The sequence below is a fragment of the Anopheles coluzzii genome, chromosome 3 (assembly GCF_943734685.1).
Source record: "Anopheles coluzzii chromosome 3, AcolN3, whole genome shotgun sequence".
Classification (NCBI taxonomy): Eukaryota; Metazoa; Arthropoda; class Insecta; order Diptera; family Culicidae; genus Anopheles; species Anopheles coluzzii.
The window spans coordinates 70,833,796-70,846,987 of record NC_064671.1 but is presented as its reverse complement, the minus strand read 5'-3'; the positions used below and the strand labels follow the sequence as shown (position 1 = coordinate 70,846,987).

General features: G+C 47.9%; 2 protein-coding genes across 10 annotated transcripts in view; both read right to left on the bottom strand.

The window, feature by feature from the left end:
- Positions 1 to 6,503, bottom strand: part of LOC120954839 (uncharacterized) — a 42,810-nt gene extending 36,307 nt beyond the window's left edge. For 6 of the 9 annotated variants that reach the window (XM_040375086.2, XM_040375089.2, XM_040375079.2 and 3 more), the window contains exons 1-2: positions 6,389 to 6,503; positions 1,435 to 2,865 (exon numbers count right to left, since the gene is read on the bottom strand). In XM_040375086.2, coding sequence (XP_040231020.2) covers positions 1,435 to 1,871 — 437 coding nt within the window. In that variant the 5' untranslated portion in view covers positions 1,872 to 2,865; positions 6,389 to 6,503. The other 3 variants (XM_040375082.2, XM_040375080.2, XM_040375081.2) reach the window with 3 other exon arrangements.
- Positions 6,504 to 7,214: 711 nt separating this feature from the next.
- Positions 7,215 to 12,451, bottom strand: LOC120956984 (general transcription factor IIH subunit 1). The gene is made up of 5 exons (XM_040378869.2): positions 12,281 to 12,451; positions 10,432 to 10,906; positions 8,911 to 10,356; positions 8,467 to 8,642; positions 7,215 to 8,391 (listed from the first exon to the last, which is right to left on the bottom strand). Exons 2-5 carry the CDS (start codon positions 10,583 to 10,585, stop codon positions 8,266 to 8,268), a joined length of 1,902 nt encoding a protein of 633 aa, XP_040234803.2. The 5' UTR covers positions 10,586 to 10,906; positions 12,281 to 12,451; the 3' UTR covers positions 7,215 to 8,265.
- Positions 12,452 to 13,192: the final 741 nt, after the last annotated feature.

Genomic DNA, 13,192 nt, shown 5'->3' with positions numbered 1-13,192 from the left:
GGACAAGGCTCGTCCATAAAGACACATATCATGTTTTGCGAAGCAACAACAAAAAAAAACACTCAAACCTCAAACAACAACGGAACCTACAGTGAACGGTTCGAAAAGCTTTCACATGGGGTGACTGTCAGCGCCTAACTGTCCTTCGTAAAACACACAACATCAAGCAAGCTGTGCGGGATGGTTTCAAGAGAAGCGACTGTTAAACTGCAGACATTAACGCAAGACCTTGAGCGGGCTTTTCTTTATCTTGCCACCGGGCGGTAATGATCACGTTTAACTCCAACGGCACAAGAACAATCACGGCGAGCGCGTGCTTGATGGAGCGCCGTTAGCCTTCATCAAAATAAAACCCCACAAAAGAGATACTGCGATCTTGATTGTTTCAGTAAAGAAGGGGTGTGGAAAATGTTTGCTAGTTATTGGTGAGAAACTAATCATGTTACGGCTGCGTACAGTTCGCTTGCAAAACTCCAGCATGTGCAATCGAAACAATTGATGTCTTGCGCGATCTTCCTGCACTACCTCTGGTACATCAACTCATGGATTTTTCTAGTATGCTCTTCATCAAACAATTCTTCGCCAAAAATCTTCAGAAGTACATTCCAACAATTTTAATCAAAAACCTCATCACCAGGCAACACGCAGGAATGAGTTTAAACTGTGACGCAAAAACGCAACTGGAACGAGAGTGCGCAAAAACCTCCAAGTAATGAAGATGAGTCACGGCCGCAATGGCATGTATGTACCATTCGGGCTAACCTGCTGCCTGCCACACGGGAACGTGCGGTTGTGGATGGCACTGGCCTCCGATTGGATGCAATAAAACCGTTGCCACGCTTCCGACACCACACACACTGGGCCGCGCGCGTCTCAACATGACACATAACTAGCTTGTTTATCACAAACCGTGACATCCTGTTTATCACTTCCTAATACACACAGCCACACACCATATGTGTGCCCTGGGATGGCGGGAAGACAAGAAGCATGTCCCCGGCCTGTGTGGTCTCTCCTCATACGTCCCCCCTTTCTTCCTGGTTGACTGACGCTTCTTCTGGGCGTTTTTTGGGTATTACGTCTTCCCACCGTTGCAATTAACAAGACAACTCCGGCGGAGAACTTGAGAATGAGGTTCTGCAGCTCGCAGGTGTTGAAGAGCTACAAAATAAGTAAAAAATGATTAGGTCAATTGTCTGATGCTTCTAAAGCTCTTTCTGGTACACATTTCTCACGCTTTACCATCACCTCAGTGGACCTAACCTACAAATTTATCCCGAATTCCACATGCATCATCCTTCTATAACCTTCAAATCAATCCCGCTCATCAAACGTCAAATCAAAACTGCAATGACAGTCCACAGCCGCCATTACCGCGTATCGCACGCAACGGAAAACAAAATGGCAACCAGCCCCCCCTTTCCAACCCCTTACCTGTGAATCTTCTCCTGCTGCTGTGCCTCATCGTCCAGATCGACGATCTGGAACAGCTCCGCCTCGCCGTCGCGCCCAAACACGCCGCCCGGGATCTTGCGCAGGAACTTCTTCAGCACGCTCGCGATCGTGTACACCGAGTAGTTGTCCACGTTCACCAGCCGGCCCTGCTGCAGGAAGTGGATCAGCTTCTTCATCGCGCCCTGATTGCCGGGCGCCCGGAACACATCCTTCCGGCACGGGGCCTCCTTGTTCAGCTTCAGGATCAGCACCAGCAGCGGCCCGGGGATATCGTTTTTGCACACCTCCTCCAGCGGCACGCCAAACTTTACCTTCTCCAGCCGGTGCGGGTACGGCGTGCCGGGATGGCCGCAGGACGTCACCACGCTGCCGAACGTTGCCGCCCGGCGGTGCATCCGCTGGGCCCAGCTGGACATGATGCTGGGGCCGTTTTTGGCGTTTCAGATTTTTTTTTTTGGCGTGCGACGGTTTCGTTACTGCCACACAAACAGGCAGGAGAACGTTTTTTTTCTTATCGGTCAAAGCTGGCGAGATTCTTCAAGTTTCAAGATTTATGGACGATTCTGGCCCAAACACTCGACAAGGAATCTGTGCGTACTTGGATTGCTTTTCACATTAGTAGAAGAAAAAAAAACCTGAGAACACAGAGGCGGTTGACGCACACACACACGCGCGCGCGCACGCACACTCTCACTCTCTTGCTGCTTTGTACCGCTCAGTGCGCCGCTCTCTGCTTGCAGGAACAAACAACAAAAAAACGCGTGCAACTCGACGAACCTCACACCACGCACAATGCGTGAGCGACGCCTTTTCTCACAAACACACTCACGCACAGAACACAATCGAGAGCACCGCAGGTGGGGGGCGGGGGTTGTTTCACACGCTTTTCATTCCTTTTTCTGCACTTTCCTCGTTGCGATGGGAAGCGTAAAGCACCGGCAGCCGTACGGGGATCAACACTTTCGGTACCATTTTCTACCGCACACAATCACAGCTACACACACACACACGCACTGGCACGCGCTAGGGAGCGTGTAAGCATAAACCTTCTTTTCACTATCTCGCTCGGTTTTTTTTTATTCAAAGCGCTGTAAACCGGCCAGCGACCGATCATCGGTGTGTGTTGGAGGAGCTCGTTTGCTTGTTAGAAAAGCACAATACACACGCACACGCACGCACGTTCGCACACACAGACTGCGACTGACTGACCACACACTAACAGCGGATGTCGTCGCCGTTTGTTCTTTTTCTTTCTTTCAGATTTACGATTTTCGATCTGCCACTATTGCGGACTGTCCTCTAGCGATTCGATTCATTTTCTTCATCCAGGAAGAAAATCCAGTGAGAGAGGGAGTGAGAGAGAGAGCGTGTGTGTATGAAGCACTCACACTCTTGCTTGTTGTACGCGATCTGTGGAAAACCAGAAAATTTGACAGCAAAATAAGCAAAGTAATTCAGAACTGGGTTGGAGCAAAAATGTGTCCTTTTTTGCAACTTTTTTCACAATTTACACAGCACATTTTGAAACCGTGTGTTCCCGAGGCACTGGTGGTCGGTGGTGGTTGCGGCACACTTTTCCCATCAATGAAAACGCAACCATACGCTTGTGTGTCATTTCACGAACGGCTGAGATCATTGCGTGCGTGCGCGAGAGAGAGATGTGGTGTATGGGAAAATGATGGAGTGTTTAATTAAAGTCTGACGCCCGTGAGAGAGAAAGAGAGAGAGCCGGAGATAGAGAGCGAAAAGAATGGGAGAGAGCGCAGCAGCACTAGAAGCGAAAGGATGCCCCAGTACAGCGGCAGATCATCTATGGGAACGTGGGGCAAAAGGGCTCATTGTAAAGGATGATTTCTCGTTTATTCCTAGCAGGATTAACCATAGGATTACTTCAGATTTCGTTGGCCACAAACTCATCAATTTAAGACATCGAGCAGTCTGACAGCAGGTAAGAAATGCAGAAACTAAATCGAATTTTCATTCAATATTTTCGCAGTTTTCAGAAAAGACCTGTCCAGTTCTTAAGCGAGACTAGACGTCTCGTTGCCAATTCGTCGTTCGATCTTTTTCAGTATCGATTTGGTTTTCACAATGTATGTAAATGTTATTTGGTTCATCTCGTACGACTTTAGTTAACACAATATGTATCGTCATGGGCTCAAGCTTCAGATGGACCCGTAGAAAGGATAGACTATCCGGCTGCGTGGTTCTGAATAAAGTCCCAGAAGCCTGGATGACCACGTATGTTGTTATGCCAAATAGAAGAATAAGAAGACTAATAAGAAGAATTAGAAGAGGAATGTAAAGATATTCTACAGACTGCCTGTAAAAGCATAAGCAAAACGTTTACAAAAACACCACAATTCGGCGTCTAACAATTGATGAAGTGTGGCCCCTTTTGAAGGGATAAATCATTTAGATGAGCAAAAAGGTCCACTAGCCTTGTTTTTGCTACATATAAAAAATGGAAAAAATGATCAATTGCAGTGCTGTAAAAGTCATAAGAATAAGAGTCTAAAATAATTAATAGTAACTGTACCTAAACCATACATTCGAGCTATATTTTGAATTGCGAGCAATCTTTGGTAGACCCCAACTTGTGGAAAAGATGAGCAATATTGTACATATTTAATTCATCATTATCTTGGCTTCATATACTTTTGATACTGAAAAAATGGTCAAATTTATGCTGTAAATTCCATGTTTTTCATTGAGTGAACATTAAATCTATTGGCCAAGGCTATGAAAACAATGACCGTTGGGCCGCAAAAAGGATAAAGCTGTTGGAATAAAAAAATAATAACGGATTTATTCCTGGGCGTCTGTTGGCACGTGGCCAAACGTCTCTTTACTGTTTAGTGTGACTATACATAGTTCACTCAATTAATATTGAAAACAACCGCTAAACTATACATTTACATTAATTTGATAACCGATTGCTGCTGATTCCAAAATTCCGATGTCAAAGACCACATTTGCCACATGCCGGTAGAACGCAGCGCAGTCCATATTGCACCGTGTTCCCTTTAACACGCACACACACACACAGACACAGCACACACGCACGGTTCGTTCCACGCTTGACAGCGGAAGATTTTTCCAAAAATGCCCCCGGAGACTGACCCCGCTCACACACAAAAGATAGACAAAAAAAGGCACACATTTGCTCGAGCAGCAAACAACAAAAAAAAGGTGAGCACACACACACACACCATACATGGGACATCGTTTTCAATTGCACACACGCATATCAAAATTCCCTTTCTGGACCGCATCCTTATAATTCTCTCGCACACACACATACATTTAATCGCGCAAAAAGGACTACCTTTACTGTGTGTCCCATTTCACAAAAACCGGATTCCCATTAGGCGTGTGTGTTGGCTGTGTATCGCCCGCCCGCCTGCTGATTATTTGCAGAATCTTCGCACCTACCACAGAAGAGGGAAAGCTGCTAACAACACACACACACACACACACACGCACACACACAACACTGCACACGGCCCAAGTAACAAAATTCCTGCACGCAGAAAAATTCCCTCCCTAATCCACACAGGGCAGTCGAAGCGTCCGGCGTTCCGGTAAATCAACGTTTGCCATGCTTTTCCACGACACAAAACCCAAATGATGAACGGGTCTCTGGCTCGAGCTGACACTGCTCTGTTCAGTGTACACGCACCACAATGAAACAAAACTAGCGGTTTGGGCTATTTTTCACTCTCGCTTTTCGTCGGCGGAAACCCTTCGCGCTCTTGGCCACCCGAGCGAGAAGAGAGAGAGAGAGTGCGAACGAGTGAAAGAGAGGCCCGATGCACGGTGGTTCTTCTTCTCGCTTACGCTCGCCACAATTTTCCCACCCTTCAACTTTGTTTCAACGCCGCCCTGGGTGGTGGGAGTTGCTGCTGTCCGTCCGAGGTAGGCAACAGCGCCCCGAATATCTCAATTTTCGTGGTTCATACACCGACTGGACCCACCTTATGGAGCAAATGTTGGAAGTGCATCTGTTTGATGGAACGCCACCAGTGAACATTTTAGCGGCAGAGGCAAAACGCAGCAGTCTGACGATACTCGGCAGTATCTCCCAAAGCAGCAAAACTCCGGAGAGAGAACCACCAACCAACCACCAAACCAAGAAAGAGTGTCACGGTGCTCCATACTTTTACGGGGGAGCCAGAAACACCACGGTCCAAGAGCGGACAGTCCGCGGGGGCTGACAGCTTTCCCTCGGGCCACCAGGCCACTAGGCGGACAAGAATACTTTCTTTTCCATTCCCAAACATCAATCGTTTGGGTGGGAGGTTTTTTCCCAAGAAAACTGCACACGACCCGGAAACAGACACTCCCACCCCTCCCCCAGAAAGACAGTAATTTTGCTTCAAACATACACACACACACGGCGACGACTTCGTGTTTTAGGGCCTATTTCCCGGTACATCACATTTTAACACCGTTTGCGGAATACAGGCACCACACTCAGCCGGACACCGCACAACACACTGTAAACAGATTTTTGCTGCCCTCTGGTTTTCATTTCCTTTCTCCTCTCGCCCCGCTGCACCACTGTTTTCACACCACTCTTGGCAGGTCCATTTATTTTTCGAGGGGAGAGTTCTTCTTCAATCGACAAAACAACTGCGACCGAAAATTGCGCACACACACACGAACGTGATTACAATTTGTCTCGGCAGCTCGGTGCACACACTATTGTTTGCCCTTTTTTCCTCGCCCATTGGTACCATACCAACGCCATGTTCATACACTCTGTGCGGTTTTTTCACCTCCACCTCCTGTGCGCTCTACGGCATCTCACCAGTGCTTTTTTACAGCTACTAGAACCATTTTAAACCGTTTTCTTCCCACTGGCCCTACTGCCAGCTGCTCGTGCCACACTTTTACACCGCTGGAGAATGGTAAAATTAGCAATTTCTACCTTGAACAATCACAATAAACACCGACCGAAAGACCCGATTGTCGCTCCTGCGGACGCGCTCGCAATGATTCCCTGCTGGTACAGTGGATGAGTGGCGCCGCGCGCGAAGCGTTCGGGTTCGCACGGGCTGGGGCTCGCAGTCGCGCGATAAGGCCACTCACCACTTGGGCCCGATGCGCAGCAGGCCGGCAATGAGTTACGGGAAGCAAAGCTATGAAAAATGTAACAAATAGAGCATATTTTATATTTTCTTAATATACTTTAAATACTTCATAATGGATAGTTTTTTTCGAGCTTATAAAACATAACAGATGTACGGAAATGCAACAGGACAAACCTGAAGCGTTTCGAGCGTTTTGCTCCAATGGCTACGGAAATTGTTAATTGGGAAGTGAGCTCCCGTCAGCGACAACGGTCACTCATTTAGTACAGTTTGACAGCTGACAGTCGAGGACTGGGATTGACAGTTGTGGAGGCATTTGAATTAGCCGTTGAAAATCATTTACAGAACATGTTTTGAGTTATTTCCAGAACTCTTGTCTGGCGTGGGGAATTTGAATCAGAATTTTTTAAATTAGGTTTCCGTTTTGTCAATTTGGTGGTTATTTTTAGCCACACAAGACCAAACACATTTTATTGGAAACATGTCATTCCATAATTACGCATCTACAATTATTATCTGCAGCCGTTGCGGTGTACACTATAGCGACCGATTAGTTTTATTACATTCTATCAAATTTATTCTTCATCACTAATACAGTTTAATTTTGTTAGTGTTTCACATTTCTTCTGTGCGCCATGTATGTTTTATTTTTCGCTCCATTTCTCTCTCTCTCTCTCTCTCTCTCTCTCTCTCTCTCTCTCTCGCCCTTTGATTTTAGGTTTGATTATTTTCATCCACCAGTTATAAACGTTTAATTTGATTTGTCGCAGTGGGCTGAGTTTTGAGGATTGATTTTACTTTACCCGCCCACACGTTAGTTGCTGTTTCTCGTTCCATCGGCACCATCCTCCTCATAGCCTTTGTTAACTCGGGCACAGTATTGTTTTAAATTTTCCACTAATTGTTTCGCTCTGCAGCGTTTCTCAAACAATTACAAACCGATGTGCGTGATGGTGGCTATCAATTTTCCAAGATGATATGAATGTATTTCATTGTATCTTTGAGAATTAATTGAGTTTTCTTTTCTTTTTTTTATGACAAAATTGGCTCATTTAAATCGATTCAAATTTCACTGCCCTTCTCCTATATTTGCCTTTCTTCACATTTGGCTCATTGCCCCGTTATACCCATCCCCAATTATTATCAGTAATACTAACACATCCCTTTTTGTGAGGCTTAAGGCCTCCTTCGAACACACCCTTCTACTCTGCTTAATTTCCGCCGTTCATAGGCCACATTTAAAAAATCGACAATAAACACGCCTCAAGGCAATATTTTGGAGCGCTACCACGTGTAAAGCAGCAGATGAGAAATGAGGAGAACAGCAAAAATAATGCAACTTCTACGATTTATGTCCGATTCATTGTTTGTTCTTTCTCCAGCAAATCCCAACATTTGAGCTCACATTATTGAACGGAAATCGCAGCTACTAGTGCGCTTAGAGCGGGAATATCACTACACATCAATGTCGAACGAAAATAGACCCCAAAAAGGCATGTGGATGGACAGAAGGAGACGGACACACACTACAGACAATATACGGGTGAGATGAAGTTGGCCATCGAATTCTGTATGTGATGGTTGGCATCGGCATCGGCAGGGACCATCGAAATGTGATGATGATAGAAAGAAGCAGCAGCAGCAGCAGCTGTGTCCCTTGGGGCGTTGGTGGGAGAGGAGACCGCTAATGGAGCGTTGTGGTGGAGCAGTGGTGCTACCTGTGCGTACGGCGCTGCCGCTCCTGCCAGATCGCGTACTTCCGGTTGGCCGACTGCAGCAGCTGGTTCAGATGCTGCGTCAGCGAGGAGCCCAATGGCAACAGTTCTCTCATGGCACGGTCCTATAAAAATAAGAATGATCATGATTTTACACCATTAGAGGCGCACCTTGGGCAAGAAGGATTGTATTGCCGTACCTCAAAGGGCTTCAGCTTGACCATTGCGAAGCGCTGCAGTATGTCGTGCATGCGGGTAGCTTCCGATTCGAGCTGCGGCGTGGTCGGGGGAAAACATTTCCAAAACTCTTTCAGCAGCTCCAGCAGCGAAAGGTAGAGATTACGCACTTCCTTCTCAATATCGGGAGGCACAAGTTCTGGAAAGCCGGTTCAATGTGCGTTAGTTTTAGTGATACAAACGATTGGGAAATTGGACACGCCCGGTTGAGTTTAAAATGTCCTCGAGCTTTAGTACGATTTACTACCGACAAAAAGAGACGTTCGGTTCGTGTGGAACTTGAAGCATTTCATACTCTACCTTGCCATTGACCAACCGCGATTGTAGCAAATTAACCGCGATTGAACACTTGGAGCAAGGCGATATGTACCGGCCACCCCCGTTTCCCCTCCCCAGCGAATACTTACGGGCAAGGCTTTGTTCCTGGAATCCTCTCATGAGCGCACCGCCCGGACTCAGGTCCCCGAGCGCACTGACGGCCGCCGCCGGACTCACTAGCAGCTTGTGCGGCGTCCGGTTGCTCCATGTCCCATTGGCCGCCTCCAGTATCATCGCGTGGGTTGTCTCGAAGTCATGCAAACTCCCGTCGCCGCCACGCTTGGGATGGCCGGACAGGGAAGCATCATGCCCGCCGGCACTGCCGCCCGCTGCCGGTACCGGCCCATGCAGGTAACGTTCGATTTTGGTCAGATTCAGCTGCTTCACGCGCGACCGCTCGTCCTCTTCGCCCTCCAGATCGTCGTAGGTAATCTTGGCCTGAATGCGGGCCCGCTTAATCGTTGGCTCGACGTGCACTCCATTCTGGTGGTTCATCGTCCCACCGTTCGCCAGCTCGTGCGATCGCTTGTCCTTCTTGCTGAACCCATTCACCGTGTTGTTGTTGTTGTTATTGTTGTTCGCTCCATCCGCCGGCAGGCTGTTGCTGTTGTGCTTGTCCTTCCCATTCGCCACCCCCGTCTGCCCATTGGCGGCCGCTCCTCCTCCTCCGTCGTTGGCCCCGGGCGTAGCGTTCAGTATCGCGCCGATGCCACAGTTGAGCGTCTTCACGTCCGTGCACGTCTTCAGCACCGAGAAGGAGTGCTGATTGAAGCGCTTGATCATGCTCTGGTGCACAATGTTGCCGCTGTTCACCGTCTGCTGCTTGGCGGTGGCCGAACTGCAGAACCCCTCCTCGAGCGTGTTGTCCTCGAACGCCCGTATGTCCAGCAGCGGATCGCCGAGGTTCTCCTGGACCGACTGGCGCAGCTGCTGGTCGTCGATCTTGCCGCACTCGGTGAAGATGTCTTTGGTGCCGCCCGCCACGATCCGGTCCCGGTGGAAGTAGTGCGACTGGAAGAACTTGGTCCAAAACTCCGCCTCCGTCATCTTGGCCGGCACGTTGTCGGTGTGTTTCCGCTTCACGGCCGGGTACGTTTTGAAGATACACTCAATAATGTCCGCGGTCAGGTTGTACCGCAGCCCGTTGCACCCGTCCGTCTGCGGTTTGATGTCGGCCAGGAACGCGCCCGACACGCCAATGTCCTGCCGCACCGTCTGCTCCTTGTTCATGTAGTCTTTTGCGTGCCGGGCCCAAAACTCTTCGCTCGTCAGAACCTGCGTGATGACCAGATCTTTGTACAGCTGCAGCAGGGACGGATTCTCCGTGAGGATGCGGTTCTTCTCCTCCAGCTCCTTGTCGATCTTGCGCCGAAAGTTGGGCAGCAGCTGCTGCAGCAGCTCCTTCACCTTGTCCCGGTCTGCCATCTGGGCCGGCGGGCCGAGCCGATTGACGAAGTGGAACGTCGAGCTGTTGCCGTCGTGCAGCACGACCTGCAGCTGCACCTTCGGCTTGCCTTCGGGGGAGATTTTTTGCACTGCCAAGCAAAACAAAGGCACGTTAAACAGAACAGTTTTTAATGATTGTTTTGTTGCTTCTCTCCAATACTCACTCTTTATATCCTGGAAACGATGCGACACGGCAACGGTATCACGATGCTCCGCAATCCACGCGATCCGCTCGTTCATCACGTACAGCGTTCCGTCGCCCTTCTTGAACCGCACCTCCCCCATCTGCAGCAGCACGTCCTCCCGCGTGGTGGTCATTGTTTTGCTCTCTTCTTTTCTCTCTTTACACGTTTAAAGCCACCCCAGCGGGGGAGTTATACGCCGGGTTGGTTGGCTCTGAATTTAACGACCGCTCAAGTCAACCAGGCTGCTGCGGTGCGGCTGTGAATGTTGCTGCACCACCATGAAGAAGAAAGGAACAATACTTCTCCCTTTTTCGCCGATCTAGAACTCAATTTGCCTGCGGGGCGTACAGCTTTGGGAGGGAAAACAATTTCTGGCCAGCTTATCGACCACGAATGTGTTTGTATGTGAATGTATTGTCTTTCTCCTAGGGAGGATGGAATTGGAATGAACAGCCTAAAATGAGAGTAATTAAAAAACAAACAATGTATGAGTCATTGCATCATCTAGCAAATAAAGGAATAAAAAAATAGTAAAAAAAAAACTTTTTTTTTCTATGCATTTTCTTCGTTTTAGATAGCGCATTGATGTATCAGTCATCTCCAACCATTTTACAATTTTTGATTATGCACAAGATAGATGTGTTTGTATGTGTGTGTTCGTTCTCCGATTACGCCGCGGATCACAGGATCAAAAATTGCATCTCCCTGCTAAATAAACCTGTGATGACGATGATGATGCGGATGATGATATGGTGAATAAAAGGAAAAGTTTAAAGTCCCCTGCTTTTCCAACAGCAACCCCTCCATCGAACCCAAATTAATCTCGTGGTATGCATGAGCACACACTTTCACATGCACACACACACACACACATATATATATATGGGCGCCACGGTCGCGGATGTATGAATCATGGGTACGAAAATGATGGGCAAAATGCGATTTAACGACCCTTTGTTGAACCACCGGTGCATCGTCGTATAAAGAACGTCAAAAAAAACTCTTGATTTTACACACTACGGGTACTGTTACAGATTTATAAATTAAGCTCATTTGATTGCATGTGATTGTAGATTTTTTTTTTTTAAGTGTATCAACTCGAAACACACACACTTGCTTGGTGAGAAAATCCAAAATGACTTTAAAATACCAAACGAGACAATTTTACATTGACCAAGTTGGATCAAGGTTTGCCGAAACGAGGGCACCATCACCGCACACACCATGAGCAGCCTTCATCTTTTACAAAACGGGCACCACACACCATTGTAACATAGCAACATAGTTGGCACGGCCAGAGATGCCCCTTTCTGATAATCGACACCATTACGATACACTGTTGGCCGTCCGCTTGTCCGCTTGCTGCTGCTGCGGCAAAAGATCACTTTTCTAGTTTCATTCCATCTTACGATTTGCGATTTACATTACAAGCACTTACATTTATCTCACAAGAACGTCTCTTTGACTATTAATCGCTCTCAAGAGTCTCTGAAGAATTTGTAAGATTAGTTTCGTTGCATTAAAATTATCAAACTTGCAGCCTAAAATGCATTCCAAGCACCATAATCACTCATATTCACATAGAATTGGCTCCGAATCTAGCCTCCCGCCGCACCAGAGAACGATGGACGAACAACCCACCGCCCGTCGCACGAGTTCATTGGACGGTTCTGGAAAATCCACCCCAGCCAGCCAGCAACCGATCCGTTCGGGCCCGTTTGGCCACGAAAGTGGCCCGAAATTGGCACCAACTCCAGCGGCCACCCGTTCACCGACCATTCCAACGCATTTTTCCGCAAAAACTAGCCCGAAAGAACCCGGTTTGTACCTGTTTTCCGACGCGTTTCTACGGAGCGCCTATTCCATGATGTTCTACCGCCGCCATGTGCAATTTCGTTCGACAGGAACGTTTTCAATTTCATTGCCGCTACACACCACATAATCACATCGCACACACCGCTGGCGCTAGTATTCAGGAAATCTTTCCATGGTAAATTTAGACTGGTTCCCCCTTTGGCAGTGCCGCGACCCGGTGCGCACGGGCTGACAGTGTTCGGTGTGACAGCGCGTTCCCGCCGAGCGCACGGTGACAGAGCTGTCAGCCGGTGTCAGTTGTGCTGCGCACGGTGCCGTTAGGCGTCCGTTAAGCGTCTGTAGTCAAATAAGAAATGTGCTTGTCTAAAAATCAGAGCATTTTTTCTGTGAAACGTTATTTGATGGATGCCATTTTTAAATACAATTTGCTACAATAATAATATCAATGTTTTTTTCTTCTAAAATCCCAAAGTAATTGCCGAAAAGCAGAAAAAGTTCATATAAAAAATCATATTTTAAAAAAATGTGTCTATTTAGCTTTTTTAGACGACTTTTGAGTTTTGCCAAATTGTATGGAAGAATTGCCAAGAGCAACAAATCGAACAAAACGAATAGAAAATAATCTTCATGTTCATAACCAGGGCCAGGCCTAAAAGCAATCAGACAAGTTTGTCGCCTATTACTACCTGGAGTCGGAGTCGTCCGGAGTCACCCAAAGTCCTTGGGGGGTGGGAGTCGTCCGGAGTCGTCCTAAGTCACCCGGAGTCGTCCAGAGTCATTTAAGTCGTTCAAAGTCGCCTGGAGCCACCCGGAGTACTTGGGAGTCGAAGTCGTCCGGAGTCGCCCGGAGTCGTTTGGAGCCGGAGTCATTCGCAGTCGTTCAGAGTCGACCAGAATCGGGGTCGGTCGGAGTCAACAGGAGCCG

Bases quoted from the DNA above. Each gene is read 5' to 3' on its own strand.
- LOC120956984 (XM_040378869.2), bottom strand. From the start codon at position 10,585: ATGACCACCACGCGGGAGGACGTGCTGCTGCAGATGGGGGAGGTGCGG. The intron at 10,357-10,431 runs GTGAGTATTGGA...TTTGCTTGGCAG, and splicing joins TCGTTTCCAGGATATAAAGA to TGCAAAAAATCTCCCCCGAA. The intron at 8,643-8,910 runs GTAAGTATTCGC...CCGGCTTTCCAG, and splicing joins CCAGGAACAAAGCCTTGCCC to AACTTGTGCCTCCCGATATT.